General features: G+C 44.5%; 1 protein-coding gene across 6 annotated transcripts in view; it reads left to right on the forward strand.

Moving 5' to 3' along the window:
* TXNDC11 (thioredoxin domain containing 11) overlaps nucleotides 1–18,924 on the forward strand; it is a 65,986-nt gene that overhangs the window by 36,469 nt on the left and 10,593 nt on the right. For 5 of the 6 annotated variants that reach the window (XM_019928700.3, XM_019928699.3, XM_004324087.4 and 2 more), the window contains 3 exons: nucleotides 8,463–8,575; nucleotides 10,650–10,850; nucleotides 16,754–17,546. In XM_019928700.3, coding sequence (XP_019784259.1) covers nucleotides 8,463–8,575; nucleotides 10,650–10,850; nucleotides 16,754–17,546 — 1,107 coding nt within the window. The remainder of the gene's footprint in view (nucleotides 1–8,462; nucleotides 8,576–10,649; nucleotides 10,851–16,753; nucleotides 17,547–18,924) is intronic. The other variant, XM_073792303.1, reaches the window with a different exon arrangement.

The following is an 18,924-nucleotide window of genomic DNA, read 5'->3' on the forward strand; positions in this document are numbered from 1 at the left end:
TTGAGAATTTTAATATTTTGCCTCACTGAGGTCTTGCCTCAGAATGTGTTTGCTTTACCTTAATACTGAACTGAAGTTTTAATATTAAAAATTGAATTTAAAGCAGTGGTTTTCAGCAAAATGAAGTAGTCTGATATTAAAACATTAGGCAGTGGCCAAAAACAAAAAACCTGAATGCACACCAGAAAGGTCACAAGTGAGCCAGATGAATCTGAATGGAAACCAGATGGAATTTCAGATCTTTCCATTCTCGATGCATCCTTGGTGGTTGCCATGAGGTAAATGGTGACAGTGGCGTGTCGAAGGTACAAGAAGGTCAGCGGAAGCTCCACCTATGGGGGCGTGGGAAGCAGGGGTAGAGCATTCTGTTAGTGGCAGAAAAGAACCCTAGTCTCATAAAAGATAGCAAAGGGTAAACCTACAATACATGCTAAAAGTAGACAATGTTTAATGGATCAAAGAAAGGCTGTTTGTTACTCAAAGCACACAGACAGCGAATCAGCATGATAGTATTCATTCTGCTCACCCCACGTCTCATGGGGAGCCTAGTGGTGGCTGTGTGTGCAGTGGGTTGCCTTGTAGCTGAGGGACACAGGGCCAAGGACTCAGCACCTTTTGTAGCAGGCAGCAGTCTTCATGCTGTGGTCACCTTGACCTACTTAGTGTCTATGTGACCTGCTACAGAAACTGCTCAGTAACTACTGCCTTCACCCAGGTGTTCTTTCAAGATGTTGTTACATCTTGCAGGTGTCTTTCTGACACCTTGCACTGGATGGTTAATAGAGACTATAACTGACCAATTACCTGGCTAACAGTTTATTGAGATTTTTTTTTTTCTTTATTATGTTGAGGTAGGTTTCCTCTTTGCCCACTTTCTGGAGAATTTTTATCATAAATGGGTGTTGAATTTTGTCAAAAGCTTTTTCTGCATCTATTGAGATGATCATATGGTTTTTGTTCTTCAATTTGTTAATATGGTTTATCACATTGATTGATTTGCATATATTGAAGAGTCCTTGCATCCCTGGATAAATCCCACTTGATCATGGTGTATGATCTTTTAGTATGTTGTTGGATTCTGTTTGCTAGTATTTTGTTCAGGATTTTTGCATCTATATTCATCAGTGATATTGGTCTGTAATTTTCTTTTTTTGTAGTATCTTTGTCTGGCTTTGGTATCAGGGTGATGGTGGCCTCATAGAATGATTTTGGGAGTGTTCCTTCCTCTGCAGTTTTTTGGAAGAGTTTGAGAAGGATGGGTGTTAGCTCTTCTCTAAATGTTTGATAGAATTCACCTGTGAAGCCATCTGGTCCTGGACTTTTGTTTGTTGGAAGATTTTTTATCACAGTTTCAATTTCATTACTTATGATCGGTCTGTTCATATATTCTATTTTTTCCTGGTTCAGTCTTGGAAGGTTCTACCTTTCTAAGAATTTGTCCATTTCTTCCAGGTTGTCCATTTTATTGGCATAGAGTTGCTTGTAGTAGTCTTTTAGGATGCTTTGTTTTTCTGTGGTGTCTGTTGTAACTTCTCCTTTTTCATTTCTAATTTTATTGATTTGAGTCTTCTCCTCCTTGATGAGTCTGGCTAATGGTTTATCAATTTTGTTTATCTTCTCAAAGAACCAACTTTTAGTTTTATTGATCTTTGCTATTGTTTTCTTTGTTTCTATTTCATTTATTTCTGCTCTGATCTTTATGATTTCTTTCCTTTTGCTAACTTTGGGTTTTGTTTGTTCTTCTTTCTCTAGTTCCTTTAGGTGCAAGGTTAGATTGTTTATTTGAGATTTTTTTGTTTCTTGAGGTAGGCTTGTATTGCTATAAACTTCCCTCTTAGAACTGCTTTTGCTGCATCCCATAGGTTTTGGGTCGTCGTGTCTCCATTGTCATTTGTCTCTAGGTATTTTTTGATTTCTTCAGTGATCTCTTGGTTATTTAGTAACGTATTGTTTAGCCTCCATGTGTTTGTTTTTAACGTTTTTTTCCCTGTAATTCACTTCTAGTCTCATAGCATTGTGGTCAGAAAAGATGCTTGATATGATTTCAGTTTTCTTAAATTTACTGAGGCTTGATTTGTGACCCAAGATGTGATCTATCCTGGAGAATGTTCCGTGTGCACTTGAGAAGAAAGTGTAATCTACTGTTTTTGGATGGAATGTCCTATAAATATCAGTTAAATCTATCGGGTCTATTGTGTCATTTAAATCTTGTCTTTCCTTGTTAATTTTCTGTTTGGATGATCTGTCCATTGGTGTAACTGAGGTGTTATTAAAGTCCCCCACTAGTATTGTGTTACTGTCGATTTCCTCTTTTATAGCTGTTAGCAGTTGCCTTATGTATTGAAGTGCGCCTATGTTGGGGGCATATATATTTATAATTGTTATATCTTCTTCTTGGATTGATCCCTTGATCATTATGTAGTGTCCTCCCTTGTCTCTTGTAACATTCTTTATTTTAAAGTATTTTATCGGGTATGAGTATTGCTACTCCAGCTTTCTTTTGATTGCCATTTGCATGGAATATCTTTTTCCATCCCCTCACTTTCAGTCTGTATGTGCCCCTAGGTCTGAAGTGCGTCTCTTGTAGACAGCATATATATGGGTCTTGTTTTTGTATCCATTCAGAAAGCCTGTGTCTTTTGGTTGGAGGATTTAATCCATACATGTTTAAGGTAATTATCGATATGTATATTCCTATGACCATTTTCTTAAATGTTTTGGGTTTGTTTTTGTAGGTCCTTTTCTTCTCTGTTTCCCACTTAGAGAGGTTCCTTTAGCACTTGTTGTAGAGCTGTTTTGGTGGTGCTGAACTCTCTTAGCTTTCGCTTGTCTGTAAAGCTTTTGATTTCTCCAGCGAATCTGAATGAGATCCTTGCAGGGTGGAGTAATCTTGGTTGTAGGTTCTTCCCTTTCATCACTTTAAGTATATCATGCCACTCCCTTCTGGCTTGTAGAGTTTCTGCTGAGAAAACAGCTGTTAACCTTATGGGAGTTCCCTTGTATGTTATTTGCCATTTTTCCCTTGCTGCTTTCAGTAATGTTTCTTTGTCTTTAATTTTTGCCAGTTTGATTACTGCGTGTCTCGGCATGTTTCTCCTTGGGTTTATCCTGTATGGGACTCTCTACACTTCCTGGATTTCCTTTCCCATGTTAGGGAAGTTTTCGACTATAATCTCTTCAAATATTTTCTTGGGTCCTTTCTTCTCCTTCTGGGACCCCTATAATGCGAATGTTTTTGCGTTTAATGTTGTCCCAGGGGTCTCTTAGGCTGTCTTCATTTCTTTTCATTCTTTTTTCTTTATTCTGTTCTGCAGCAGTGAATTCCACCATTCTGTCTTCCAGGTCACTTATCCGTTCTTCTGCCTGTTATTCTGCTATTGATTTCTTCTAGTGTAGTTTTCATTTCAGTTATTGTATTGTTTATCTCTGTTTGTTTGTTTTTTAATTCTTCTAGATCTTTGTTAAACATTTCTTGCATCTTCTCGATATTTGCCTCCATTCTTTTTCCGAGGTCCTGGATCATCTTTACTATCATTATTCTGAATTATTTTTCTGGAAGGTTGCCTATCTCTACTTCATTAAGTTGTTTTTCTGGGGTTTTATCTTGTTCCTTCATCTGGTACATAGCCCTCTGCCTTTTCATCTTGTCTATCTTTCTGTAAATGTGGTTTTTGTTCCACAGGCTGCAGGATTGTAGTTCTTCTGCTGTCTGTACTGTGGTGGATGAGGCTATCTAAGAGACTTGTGCAAGTTTGGAAATTTTATTATTATTTTATTGATTTATTATTATTTTTTGTGGTACGCGGGCCTCTCACTGTTGTGGCCTCTCCTGTTGCGGAGAACAGGCTCCGGACGCGCAGGCTCAGTGGCCATGGCTCATGGGCCTAGCCTGCTCCACGGCATGTGGGATCTTCCTGGACCGGGGCATGAACCCATGTCCCCTGCATCTCCAGGCAGACTCTCAACCACTGCGCCACCAGGGAAGCCCATATTATTATTATTATTAACTGAATAGGATCATGCCATTGTGTTGGACCATTGTTGGGGGAGGGGAGAGCATGATTCTGAATTTATTTTTAATTATTAACACATTCAAAGACCTTAATTAAAGTATTAAAGCTTCATTCATTTTAGGACAAAATTACTCATTTTATAAATGACAAAAGCCCCTATTGTAGAAAGCCCTGGAGCCCTGCTTAACAGAATGTTCTGGATATGGAGATGAGAAGTTTTACTTTCTTGTGTCATTTTGACACTGTAAACTTTCTCTGCTAATTCATGTACTCCTTGTACACATGGGACTGCAAACTTAAGCTGCTTCTTCCAGCAAGATTTCCACTGTATGCAGGAACTTTAAAAATGTGTGATTTTTGTAAATTTCTCTGTAAAAAATAAAATTTTGAAATTATAACATGTTTGGGCATGTTAGAATCTGCTCTGTGCAGGCGGCTGTCCATTCTTTTTTTTTTTTTTTTGCGGTACACGGGCCTCTCACTGTTGTGGCCTCTCCCGCTGCACAGCACGGGCTCCGGACGTGCAGGCTCAGCGGCCATGGCTCACGGGCCCAGCTGCTCTGCGGCATGTGGGATCTTCCCGGACTGGGGCACGAACCTGCGTCCTCTACATCGGCAGGTGGACTCTCAACCACTGCGCCCACCAGGGAAGCCCTGTCCATTCTTATTAATGCAGTTAAACAGGTTTTTGAATGAACCCTTTCAACTTTTGAGTCAAGCTGTCACTACTTATTCCTCTGCTCCAATAAATCATGTTGGTGACTTTGGCGGACTATCAAATGAGTTTCCTACTGGCTGCTTTTCCTTCACTCCTCTCTTTATTGATGCCAGTCTACCAAAATTCAGCCCTCTCCTGGAGAGTGGTGTCTTTGCTTCTACCAATTCATATCCTCTCTTGGGTCCTGCTTTTTCTTCTGACAGCTTTGGAATCTGAACTTATATGTTATGCCTTTTTTTTTTTTTTTTTTTTTTTGGTATGCAGGCCTCTCACTGTTGTGGCCTCTCCCGTTGCGGAGCACAGGCTCTGGACGCGCAGGCTCAGCGGCCATGGCTCACGAGCCCAGCTGCTCCGCGGCATGTGGGATCTTCCCGGACCGGGGCACGAATCCGTGTCCCCTGCATCGGCAGGTGGACTCTCAACCACTGTGCCACCAGGGAAGCCCTATGCCATTTTTTTAAATTTAAATTTTGAACTAATTTTATGCTTGCAGAAAAGTTGGAAGAATAGAACAGGGAGTTTCCTAACGTCCTGCCTTCACTTAGCTTCCCCCATTGTTAACATATTATTTAACCATTTGTTAGGGTGCTTTTGCCAAAACTAAGAAATTAACATTGGTGCAGGATTATTAACTAAACTGCAGACGTTATTGAATTTTGCCAGTGTTTTCACTAATGACTGTTTTCTGTTCCAGGATCTGATCTGGGATCCTACATCACATTTAATTAGTCTCCTCCTATAACAATTCCTCACTCTTTCCTTGTCTTTCATGATATTGACACTTTTGAAAAATACTGGTTGTTTATTTTGTTGCTCAAATTGTTCTGGCTTTGGCCATTAGGAGCATCTTAGGTTGGCGCCTGTGTCCTTTGAACATATCCCCCTCCTTTTATGAGCACATCTTTCGTTCTGACTTGACAAGATGTTTCAGGCTCATCTTGTACTTCCTTTGCCCCAGCTCTGGGATCAGCCTCTTCTCCAATAAGCCCTGGTTTCTTTTTATTGGAGAGTGACATTTAGAAACCCAGATCTGGGTACAAGATATGCTCTTCAGTATTAGGTGTCATTACTTCTAGGCCCTTTCAGCAGAAAGAGCTAGGACATATATGTATTTATACCCACACACATGCATGCCTCCATAGTTCTATATCTGTTATCTGTGTCATAAGTCGTAAGGTTATACAAAAGTTCATAAGTTTATACTAATTTTTTCTGATTCCAGTTTAACACCGCAGAGTTTATTTTAGATTTCCCCTCTTCGTATGTAACTTTTCTCCTGCCCTGAGAAGCCTGGCTCTCATCGTCTTTAGTTTTACAGTATTCAGTCAAGATACCGTTTGCTGTTCTCTTCTGGTTCAGTTCTTTCTCCCCACTCACCACCCCTTCACTGAGGTGTGATGCATTTGCAGTACAGCTAGGTTGGTTTGTTAGTGCTTGTGTTCCCCACTGGATCCCCACACATGCTGGTTGGTATCATGATTTTAGTTTTTGCGTGTGTGAAGGCTGTGAGCTTTGCCGTGGTTCTGATACTCAGAGGAAGGTCAGGCTGCCTCACCCCTGTTCTCCAGTTCCCATTACCCACCCCCCCCCTTTGCCACCCACCCTGTAAGTAAGCCATTTCCGTCATTTCTGGTTTATTCTTTTTTTTCTTTAATATTTATTTATTTACTTATTTTTATTTGGCTGTGCCAGGGCTTACAATTGTGATGCACGGGATCTTTGTTGCGGCACGCGAGATCCAGTTCCCCGATCAGGGATTGAACCCGGGCCCCCTGCATTGGGAGCGTGGAGTCTTAGCCACTGTGCCACCAGGGAAGCCCCATTTCTGATTTCCTCTTCTTGTGTTTCTTTGGTTTTGTGCCATTTTAAACTCATCAGGTTTGTGCTAGATTGTCCAGCCGCTGTTAGGGACACAGTCACTCTCACCTCATCCTCAACAGCCACTCCTCCTCTGAGAGGAAGATGCCGCCACTGCTGGAAGATGGGCCGTGTGGTTAAGCTAGAAACTTCGTGTGTTTAGCACCTACATATTTTAACTACTTAGATATCAGTTGGTAGCATTTAAAGTTTAACTGATATTTTATTTAACGTTTGCTAATAAAGCAGAAAGGGGATAGGAAAGAATGCACCTTTTCCTACACTGTCTTATCCACCTCCTTTAATACTAGATATTTTAGTCAGTTCTTAATCACACAAATATTACATTAAATATACTCCTTGGGGGGGGAAAAAGAAAGCTTCACACCTAAGGATAAAGTCCCCTTTGATCTCCATCCCCCAACACGAAGCAATTTTTATTATCCTTTCAGATTCTGTATACATTTCTAAACATACATGCCTGAAGGGGAAAACATTTTATGTGTGACGCTTTTTTCCACATAAAAGGTGTACTTTATCTTTCTTCAGCTTGCTTTTTTTCTCATATGTGTCTTAGAAAATCTATTCATGTTGTATAGATAGCCCTGCCCCACTGTTTTTAACAGCTGCAGAGTACTTCTTGGTGACTGTCCTTGCTTGTCTCTTGGTGCACATGTGTAGACACTAAGAAGTGGAGCTGTGGGGCTGCAGGCTGTGTCCCTGTCCCACTGTGGTCACTACAGCAGATGCTCTCCCAAGCGGCTGCCATTTTACCCTTTCCACCAGCTTTGCATCAGAGTACTCGTTTCTCTGCTGGTCATCAATATTTGATATTTCCTGTGTCTCAAATTTTGGGCATTTTGAAGGTGAAAAGTGGCATTTTGTTCTCATTTGCTTTCCTCTGAAATAGTGAGGTTGAGTGTATTTTTAGCCTTTTATATTTCTTTTTCTGTGATTTGACCATTTTTAACTGCTTTCTTTTTCTTACTAATTTATATGAGTTACTATATATGCTAGATTGATTCATTTAACTAATATTTATTAATCAAGAGGTCAATATGCAGATGCCCAGACACTGCTTTAGGTGCTGGGGTAACAGCAATAAACAAGGTTTCTAATTTCACAGAACTTAAGAGGAAGTTAGACCAAAGAAAATCTAAATAAATCAGTAGGATTATGTACCAGTTAATAAGTGCTATTAAAAAATTAGAGTAGGGCTTCCCTGGTGGCGCAGTGGTTGGGAGTCCACCTGCCGATGCAGGGGACACGGGTTCGTGCCCCGGTCCGGGAAGATCCCACATGCTGCGGAGTGGCTGGGCCCGTGAGCCATGGCCACTGAGCCTGCGCGTCCAGAGCCTGTGCTCTGCAGCGGGAGAGGCCACAACAGTGAGAGGCCCGCGTACCACAACAACAACAAAAAAAATTAGAGTAATGGTAGAGAGAGGACCTGAGTCAGGAGGGAGCCCCAGTTTCCCCTTCCAGACCATCCTCTGAGTGTTTTCCCAGAGGCGGGTGGTCAGGGAGGGCTTCTCAGAGAAGGTGGGGTCAGAGCTGAGATCTGAATGATGAGAAGGAATTGGCCGTGGAAGTGTCCAGACAGAACAGCATGTGCCTGGGCTTCCAGGTGGGGCTAGTGAGTCGGGGGGACACGGACGGACACAGTGCAAGTGCTTGTCAGAGACAGGTGCACAGGAGTAGACATGAGGTCTGTTTCAGGAGGTTGTTTCTTCGGCTTCTCCTTTTCTGTCTAGGCTAGGTGCCCAAAAAGAGCTTTGCTCTGGGGAATTTGTGCGTCAGGATTTGATCACTGGGTTTTGTGGTTGTTTTAAGGCATAGGCTTTTTCTTTTTAATAAAGGAAAATTTTCTGTTTCAGATTACCTAGGAACAGTACGATTTGGGGTTATCACAAATAAACATCTTGCGAAACTGGTATCCTTAGTACACTCTGGAAGTGTGTATTTACATAGACATTTCAACACATCACTTGTAAGTATTTTGAAATCACGTTTATATTAGCGCAGTGGTTCTAAACCTTGTTTGGATCACAGACTTCTTTGAGAATTGGATAAAATCTATGGATACTCTCTCTAGGGGAGTGCACATGATTTTATATTGCAAACTGAGAGTCCCTACAGCCCCTCTGTAGAGCCCATGCCCCTGGTTTAGAACTCATGCATTAGAGGGCTCTTGGATTTAACATCTAGAAATTCTGTTTATATTCTTAGATTTTGATACAGCCTTGTTAGTTTTCCTTCTTGGATGAAATTGCAGCTACTCTGTTGGAGAAGTGTTACTCTGGGCCCATGTTCTCAGAGGTTAAGCTTCCTTTGGGCAATGTTCTTTCTTCATTTGTTCCATTTATCAAGAGTAGTAATGTGACATGCTTTTCTCCTTTAGCTGATGAAATGGATTTTGAAGTTCTTGTCAAGTCACAGTGAGAAGTTGTTGGCTTTCCGCCCCAGAGAGCCTCGTTTTCCATTGTTGTCTTTGTTCCCTGATTTTATTTGCTTTCTGGTGGACCAGCCCCAACTCAGCTATTTCTGAGCTTTTGACCTGTATCCTGCTTAGTGCTGTGCTTCTGCTCTGTTTATTGCTACTTCCTCAGTCTCAGCACTGAGTTTATTTTTCTTCAGTATTTTCTCTCTCTGACTTCATTGATGGTGTCAGTGACTTACAGGTCGAGTGAAGACCAGATCTCCCGTACCCAGTGTGCCCAGCCCTTTAATCCCACACTCCCCTCGGCTCAGTGTGCAGACCTCATGCTGTTAGACCCTCCTGTGGGGCGCCCTCAGTGCCAGTCACCCTGGCTTCTGCATATCTCTGTATCCCAGATGGCTTTACTTCTCGCAGTTTATATTCCCAAAGTCAAATGTATTTCTGTGTTTTCCAGATAGAAATGTTGATTATGTTTTTTCAGACTCCTACCATCCCACTTTGGGAATCACTGCTGTGATGGTTTCTCCGACCACCCACCCACTCTCCTTGTTTCTCTGTCTAAGCTTCTTTTGACTTCATCTGCCTTTGCTATCCTTTTCCTTCATCCTTCCTTTATAGCATGCTATACAACCAACATATATCATGTTTATGTATAGTAAAGGGTACTGAGGAAGAAATTTAAAATAGACGGAGAAAAGAAGGTAGGACTGAGAATGATACTGAAAAAGATATTGGGTTTACTGCATCAGTTCCATACTTTTTAAGGTTGGTTGGTTGGTGTAGCAGCAGAATTCCTTTTAGCAAATGAAATAATACTGGGATACCAGTATTTTTAAAAAATAAAAGCAGTAGACATCTTTGTTGTAAGCCAATTTAAACCTGTATTTTGGGGAGTGTAAAATACCTCATTTTGTGGAACTCTCCAAAGCATTCTGTGGGGAGTTTTGTTTGAAACCCAGTGATTTATATCACTGGAATTTCAAAAATAATTTTATGTTGACGTACTCTTGATTATTATAGGAAAACAAAGCAAAAAATCTAGGTGTATCTCTCCTTCATTCTGTACACATAAAATGTGACCCGTGGCCTTGTACAAGTTCTAGGTTACTCATGGATTCATGCAAATATTTGTTGAGTTCCCGCTCTGTGCCAGGTGTTCTGGTCACTGGGGGTACATGTGAGCAAGGCAGATCCAAACTTCTGCCCTAACAGAGGGTCCCCAGGGACCAAGTTAAACATGATTTTACCAAGGTAAAAATTATCCTTGACTCCATCATTTCTGTTCCCTTAGAGCTCCCCTTGCGCAGGGTGGTAGAGGTCATTGTTGCCAGCAGCAGGCAAGGAGGCTTATTTGTTGATAGACGAGTCTGTCTAAAGGGAAAAAGATGAACCACATGATATGCAAGTCACCTCTTACAGCTGCTTTTGCTTTTCCGAGCTGCTTGTGAGGAAGCGCTCTGTCTGGAGAAGTAGAGCCAGGGTTTAGCTGCACAGGCAGGGACAGGTCGTGTCACTGCTCTGAGCCTCATTTTCCTCACCTGTGAAGTGTGGGGTTGAGGACGGGGCTGAGGATGTGCTTTGATCCTGCCCTGCCTTTTATCCTCTGTGCGTTTGTCCTTCCCAGGTCTTTCCCAGGGAGGTCATCAACTACACAGCTGAGAACATCTATAAGTGGGCCTTAGAAAACCGAGAGATGCTCCTTCGATGGCTGCGGCCCCACGGCGGCAAGAGTCTCCTGCTGAACAATGAACTGAAGAAGGGACCAGCACTTTTTGTATTTATACCTTTTAATCCCTTAGCCGAAAGTCATCCTTTAATAGATGAGGTAAGAGTCATAATGGTAAAAGGTGTCTCATAAGGAGTCGGAGAAACTCATTAACTTAGCCTTTTCTCATTCCGCGATCAGAGTAGTTTCCCCTAGCCGCCGAGCGGCCGCCAGGAGCAGCTGCTGCGTTTCTGTGGCGTTACTTCTTTCTCCTGTAAGTGAGCAGGAGAGCCCGTGCCTTGGGTAGGACTCACCACAGCCTCTCTGGCCACATTACTGACAGCTGCTCAGGTCTGCTGAGTCGGAGGGGACAGGGAAGGCAAACTGTGCCTCTCTGGAAAAGGACCAGATGGCTCTCTTCCTGCGGTGATGGATGCCCGGGAGAGGGGCAGAGGGGATGGTAGGGTTTAGTGTGGCAGGGTTTAGTGTGGCCTTTGGGATTCTGTTGTCGCGGGGGTTTGATCAGACTGTTGGCCCTGGCCACTCTCAGCCCAGCAGCCAGCAGCAGTGGTGGTGACCTTGGGATCCCATGTTTTTCTAAACCTTGCATGTCTCACAGAGCAGTTTTCGGAGACAACCGCCATCAGGAGTCAGCCCCTCCCTGCTGCCTTTTCTGCTTCATCTGGTGCATTCACTGTCTCTGGGTGTGAGTTTATTTTATACATGGGATTGTTCGAGGCACTTAGAGCAATAACAATCAGCCGAGAACGCCTGGGATTGCTAAATTGGATTTACTGGGAGTTTTATTTTTTCCTTCCCTCAAGGATCCCTTAATTGGCCCAAACCAATTTCAGACAGCCAGTGAATCACTGGCCAGGCTGCCTAGATGCGGCCTCTCCCAAGCCCTCCACATGAGCCTGATGGCCTGCTTTCCTGAGGGAGCCGGGAGGCAGGATTCTCCTTTCCTGAGGGAGCCGGGAGGCCAGGCCAGACCCTCACTTGGCTGCTCTGGAGCTTCTTTGTTGCAGTTAGTATCCCTGCTGGGGGCCTTCTGAGTGAGCGCTGCTCCCATGGCTTAGAGGGGGAAAGGAGAGAAGGTGAAATAGCTTTGTTTTTTCTCTGATTAGGGAGGACTTGAAGTAATAAGACTTAATTTCTTTAGAAAATCTTCACTACACAGTTATTTTATGAACTAAGACACTCTAGTATTAAGAGCCCTTAAAGCTCTTTGTAGGAAAGGTGGGGTTTTCAACCAAGGTATTAGCCATGGTTGTGGATTTTTACTTTAACTTTTAAAGTTTCCTCCTGGAGAATTCTGTCTTGTCTGGGCATGTCGGGGTTCTGGGTTGTGTGGTATTTTGTGACTGGAGCCCAGTTTCTCTGGGGGGTTGTGCTTGGATTTAGACACCTGGTGGGAGACACTTGCTTTCCAACTCTTTGTTTCTGGGTGAGTGTCTCCCCCATCTCCCTGTACTCCTCTGTCTTTGTTTATCAAGGTTTTGCCCACAGCTCCTTTCCTCCAGGCTCTTAGTGTCCCTGTGAGCTGAAGAGAGTCCCTTAATCGCAGCCTGTGGTTAAACCAGGCGGCATCTTAGTGTTATGGATTACTCAGCCAAGTGCAGTACGTTTCCCTGTTCATTTCAGGCCCCTTTAGCAAACGTTTATGGAGCACTGTGCCCGGGAGCCACGGTGGAGAAAGATGGAGAAGGCAGAGCCTTGGTCTCATGGTCTCAGAGGCCTGTCTGGTAGGGGAGCAAGAACCTGCTTGTAATTCAAGGCAGAGTGTGCTCAGCCCCAGGAGGAACTGGAGGAGAGTGGGTGCTGTCCTGGGAAGCTGGGGGCTGGGCAGGAGGGAGGCAGGAGGGGGCTGTGGGAGGGATGAGTGTTTGAGACAGGCCTTCAGGGGTGGCTAGAATTGTGATGGGCTGAGAGCAACTTAAGGGAAGGAATAGCCTGAGCAAAGGCACGGGGGTGGGCAGGGGGCGACGGGTTTAGATATTAGGAAATAGGACAGGTTGTATGGTCTCCATAAAGAACTGATTGAAGAAGACCCAGAAAAAAAACGCTGGAGGAGAGGCTTTTGGGTGCTTCTTTGAGGACTCCAGGATTAATCGTAGCCGTCAAAGTCTGATAATGGAGCGCTGTCAGCAGAGCTGTGTTACCATTATTAAAGTTTTCCTAGCAGCCGTGTTCCAGAAAAGTGAGAAGTAGGAAGATGCTGAACTTGGACAGTGGTGTTGGGGATGGGAAGTGGGGCTGTGACCATGGAAAGTGTGACACAGTGACTAGAAGTAAGGAAGTCATCCTTGGGGTTGGGCAGGGTGGGAGGGGTGAACACCTCCCTTACATGAGGGTGAGTTCTAAACTCAAAGGCTCCTTGACCCCAAAAGAATTTAAGCCTTAAGCCTTATTTTTCCATTTATGCTTTTAGGCCCAACTTTGGGCAGGCGATGGAGGAGGCCTGCCTTGTCGAGAAGAGAGTGGTCATTGTAGAGTCGGGGCAGGGGAGTCAGTCAGTAAGGGACGGCCATGTGGGGACTGCCCTGTGAGGCCCAGGCCAGCACCAGGCAGCTGCTCTTCCACACATGTGCCCCACCCTGCCCCCGGGAGAGCACAGCCTGCACCGCGCACGGAGTCAGGCCCCTGACCCCAGCGTCTCCAGAGAGTCTCGGAGAGCTCATGAGACATCTCAGTGTGCTTATCAAAAGAAATTCTTAGCGCAGCCAGAAGAGACTCTGTGTGGGTTCTTAGCTTGTTTTTTTGAATTATTTTTATTATTAATTAATTTTATTTTCGGCTGCATTGGGTCTTCGTTACTGTACAGGGGCTTTCTCAAGTTGCAGCGAGTGGGCTTCTTACTGCGGTGGCTTCTCTTGTTGCGGAGCACAGGCTCTGGGCGCACGGGCTTCAATAGTTGCGGCACGCAGGCTCTAGAGCGCAGGCTCAGTAGTTGTGGCGCACAGGCTTAGCTGCTCTGCGGCATGTGGGATCTTCCCGGACCAGGGCTCGAACCCGTGTCCCCTGCATTGGCAGGTGGATTCTTAACCACTGAGCCACCAGGGAAGTCCCGGGTTCTTAGCTTTCACAGCGCTGCTCTGAGGCGTCCACTGCGTACGAGTCTAGGGGACAAAGGCACCTTGTCCAGACTTACAGATTTCTCCGATTAACGAAAATGGAAGGAAGCATTTATAGTGCAAACATTTAAAGTTTTTTGCCAAATTTTCCTTATTCACATGAAATTAAATGTGACATCAAGTGATTCATATACGGGATGTAACTGGAGTGCCTTTTCAAAACTGCCTGTTATGAAAACGGAATATAACAGTAAAAACTGGTTCAGTTTATAGGAGAAAACTAAGAACTCCTCACTTTTCAGGGGCATTACTGTATAAAATATTTTCTTCACTTAAGAATATCCTTTACACGGCTGCTTTGTTTGTGAGAGACATTAAGAATGAAAGAGGTGAGGAAGGAAGACCCCGTAAGGAGTTTTGCTCTCCTCAGTGTACTCCTACTTGGACTTTTCATAAAAATCCATGGCAAATACAGACGTCCCCTGGTATCCACAGTGGGGTTGGTTCCAGGCCCCCTGCAGGTACCAAAATCCAACATACTCAAGTTCCATGTGTAAAATAGCATAGTATTTGTATATAACCTATGCACATCTTCCGTATATTTTAAATCGTCTCTAAGATTACTTATGATACCTGATATAATATAAATGGTATGTAAATAGTTGCCTATGTGCAGCAAATTCAAGCTTTCTTTTCTGGCATTTTTCCCCCTGAATATTTTCGATCCATGGTTGTTTGAATTGCAGATACAGAACCTGAGGATATGGAGGGCTGACTGTACTTGAATTTTTGTGGGTTTTGGTGGGGGGGACTGGGGGTGGTAATCTATTATGTCTTTGAATATAAAGTAGTACCAGGATGGGGCATGAGGGCAGCTGGGCTATTTATGAATCACACGGGCTTGACCTTTTTAGCGTAATGTGCTGTCAGAGCCTTATCCTTTAAAAAGGGCTGAGATGTTTTTGTGTGGGGGCAAAAAACCAAAACACTGGTTTATCATCTGAAGTAACCATTTTTATGCTGAAGAACTATTCAAACAATCTGTTTTTCTGTACAAACGCATATGTCTTAAATTAACTCTGTCTATAAGTATCATATGTTATAAAATTTGGGTTTTCTTTGAAATTGGAAAAGCACTTATTAAATGGTTTTCTCACACACAAACACACACACACACTCTTTTTTTTTTTTTTTTTTTGCGGTACACGGGCCTCTCACTGTTGTGGCCTCTCCCGTTGCGGAGTACAAGCTCCGGACGCACAGGCTCAGCGGCCATGGCTCACGGGCCCAGCCACTCCACGGCATGTGGGATCTTCCCGGACCGGGGCACGAACCCGTGTCCCCTGCATCGGCAGGCAGACTCCCAACCACTGCGCCACCAGGGAAGTCCCCCCCCCACACTCTTTAATGAAACAAAATCCTGAGTGACTTGACACCTTTTAACTAACCTTGGTGGGATTTAAGTTAGCACACAGTTCTATTTTAGGGAGTATAAATGCCTTTGGATTATGATGACTTGCTCATCTTTTTCATTGACCTGGGGTGGCTGTTGGGTGGTGAAAGGTACTCAGTTCGGAAATGGAAGAGCCTTGGAATGAAATGTGAATCTAAATGGCTAACACTGGTCTGAGCGTAAAGGGGTTCATCTCCCCGAGAAGCGGGAGCATGTACTTATCCTGAGATGCCCTTCGTTCACCAGCTGTTTATCGACCATTTGTTATGTTTCAGGCTCTGAGCTAGGCTGCGGGGATAGCAGGATAAATCAAACATGGTCCCTGCCCTTGAGGATCCTTAAGCCTGTGGGGAAGAGGGATGTCTTGACAGACAGTTGGGAGACTGTCTGGGAAGGGCTTCTGGGACTAACCCTGAAGATGTAGACTCTTCATGGGGGAGGGTGGGGGTGTTAGCTTTGTTGGAGCAGCCATCCTGGTGCAGGGTCTTGGGGAGAGTGTTGAGGTTTGTCAGATGGAGGAGGCCCCGGCCAGGCCTCTGAAGGCAAGGCATTGTGGAAGGGCCTGGCTGGTGTAAAGGTGGTGGGGTGACACCGGAAAGGCAGACTCAGGTCAGATTATGTTAGGGTTACCCTCCAGGTAATAGGGAGCCGTCGAATGTCATTTAGCAGAGGAGTCTCCTGCTTAGGGTGTATTTTTAAAAATAAGTGTTGTCAGTGTGGAGGCTCAGTTAAGGCAGGGGAGAGAAAACGGGGGCACTCTGTGACACATGAGAGCCTGAGTTGAGGCAGTGACTGTGAGGGTGCAAAGGGGGGCCGCTTCGTGATGCTGAAGTCAGAGCTGGCTGGATTGGAGGCTTGGGTGATGCAGAGGAGAAATTGAGGGTTAGCTGATTTTTCCAGTTTGTTGATGCCATTTTCTAGAAAGGGTGGTACAGGGGGAGGAAGGCGAGATGGTTGAGTATGGTTTGGAAGAGGCTGAATTCGTAGCCTCCTGTGAGGCATGAATTTATTTGGAAACATATGCTGTGAAATATTTGATCCACTTGTTAGGTGGATCAACAAGTGGATCAAATATTTGGGAAATTTTTAGACTTACTTAAGATGAAGAAAGAAGACATCGTCTCGAGGAGTTTTAAGGATGTAACGGAAAGTGCACTCAACTGGGCGTTGAGATTTAAATTCTGTTCCTGGTTCTTCGATGTGTGTTGTGGCGTGAGCCACTTCACCCCATCACGGGGTAGACTGACATCTCCCTCTAAGACCCCTTCCGTCTCTGAACAGGCGGTTCAGTATTTGTTAACAGAGTGACAGGATCTGAAAAATAACCCAAACCTCTTTATTAATAGCTTTTGGTGTGACAGCTTCCTGTTTGGTGCTGTGTTTCCAGCCAGGGTTCCTTCTTGTGAATCAGACAAGATGCTTTCCAGGTCTAAGAGCCACGGGGTCTGTCCCTCAGTCACCCCCACACCTCTCATGAGCTCTGCCCTGTGTTTCAGATCACCGAAGTGGCCTTGGAGTACAACAACTGTCACGGGGACCAGGTGGTGGAGCGGCTCCTTCAGCACCTGCGGCGAGTGGACGCCCCGGTGTTCAAGTCTCTGGCGCCTGAGCCCCCAGCCCAGCTGCCGGACCCGCCGCTGATAACGGAGTCCCCCTGCTGCAACACCGTGGTGCTGCCCCAGTGGCACTCCATCTCCAGGACCCACAACGTGTGTGAACTGTGTGTCAACCAGACTGCCGGCGGCCTCAGGCCAAGCTCGGTCGGCATGCCCCAGTGCAGCTTTTTTGAGATGGCAGCAGCTCTGGATTCTTTCTACCTCAAGGAGCAGACCTTTTATCATGTGGCATCAGACAGCATAGAATGCAGGAATTTTCTAAGTTTCTATAGCCCTTTCAGCTACTACACTGCATGTTGCAGGACCATAAACAGGGGCGTGACAGGCTTCATTGATTCTGAACAAGATGTCTTTGAAACCCCGACCATTGCATTTTCTTCCCTTGAGAAGAAATGTGAGGTTGATACCCCAAGCTCCGTTCCTCACATTGAGGAGAACAGGTATCTCTTTCCTGAACTGGACGTGGATAACGCAAGCTTCATAGGCCTGAGCTGCAGAACCAACAAGACCCTGAACATCTACCTTTTGGATTCCAATTTATTTTGGTTGTATGCAGAGAGGCTGGGTGCTCCGAGCACTGCTCGGGTGAAAGGATTTGCTGCAATTGTTGACGTGAAAGAAGAGTCTCATTATGTCCTGGATCCAAAACAAGCTCTTATGAAGTTCACCCTAGGTACTGTGGGCAGTTTCCTTCCCCAAACCTAATGCTTTGCTTAACTTAACATAGGTAACTTTTATTTAGGGATCTCATTACGGTTGGCTCTTAGCGCATTTGAAATCTTTAGACTGCAGCTGGTCATAATTTTAAAAGAAGCTAATTTTGTATATTAAATGGAACAGAAACTTCCTAACTCCAAATTTTGGATAAGTTTTTCACTTAGCCCTTGGGGGCTAAGAGTCCAGCGTTCCTGATCGGCAGCGCCTGCCGCATTTCCATGGTGGCATGAGCTGCGGCCGGGGGGGAACCTGGCCTCTGTGACGGACAGGGTGGTGGAGAGTGGGTCAGGTGGTAACTCCCCAGGGTCTGATGAACGTGAGCCCCAACAGCGGCTTCATTCGAAAGGTACTTAAACAGAAAGCAGTGAAACGATAGAACCACCTGGCCCCCCTTTTTGTCTCACAGGTTTAGCTGTCTAGGCATCAAGGCCACCAGACCTAGTTTGTTCTGCTGCTCTTTCATAACAAGTTGAGAAATGCTGCTCTGACCTTGGGTGCCTAGATTGTAACAAACAAGTGTCAAGTGCAATACGTCTCAGGTTGCAAACCAGCAAAACCCACTTTTTTGGGGGGGGGTGGCGGGTAAGTCCCCATTATGGGAGTGCATCCGAGAGCTTGCCCTTAGGCTTGGCAGCAGCAGTGAACTAACCGATGCTGTCCTTTTCCCAGGGCTTTGCTGCCATCCTTGATGTGCACACAAGGAAGTGAGAATTCAAAAGCCGTGTTAGTTCAGCCTCGTTGGAAACATGGGGGAAAGTTAGCATTTGCCAAATGGAGACAGGAGGAATTTGGTGGGGAGGGAAACCTTTTATTTTCAAGTTTTGGAGGGTATGAAAGCAAGAGTAAACTCAAAGCCCCTAAATGATAGTCATTTTAGCTGCCGTCCTTTAAGTCCAGGTGAAGCTCGTTTCTTATGTTAGACACGTTAAAAGGCTTATGTTAATAAAAGGCTTTATGTTATAAACACAAAGCCTCCTGAGTGCTTAGAGGAACCCTGTGACCAGTCACTTTATGAAGTGTGTACTCTTTTGATACTACAAATTGCTCCTAATTCATGTTTCCTAGTTACATTTTACTGTACTGAGTTTTCTGAAAATGAAATAAGCCTGTATTTTTAACGTAAGTGTTTATTGGATTTTCCTGCATTCTGTTCTAATACTCAAGCATTCAGTGAGCTAGCTTGTGATGTGTGCATCCTGAATTTAATGGTAATCTGAAAAAAGCCTTCTTCCGATTTCTTTTCATCTTCTCTTATCTCCTCTGAAACATCTAGCTCCGTTGTTCTTTGTGCTGTGGTTGGTGACAAAATTTGTCAGGGTCCTCATCCAAAAACA

Source organism: Tursiops truncatus, chromosome 15 (genome assembly GCF_011762595.2).
Source record: "Tursiops truncatus isolate mTurTru1 chromosome 15, mTurTru1.mat.Y, whole genome shotgun sequence".
Lineage (NCBI taxonomy): Eukaryota > Metazoa > Chordata > Mammalia > Artiodactyla > Delphinidae > Tursiops > Tursiops truncatus.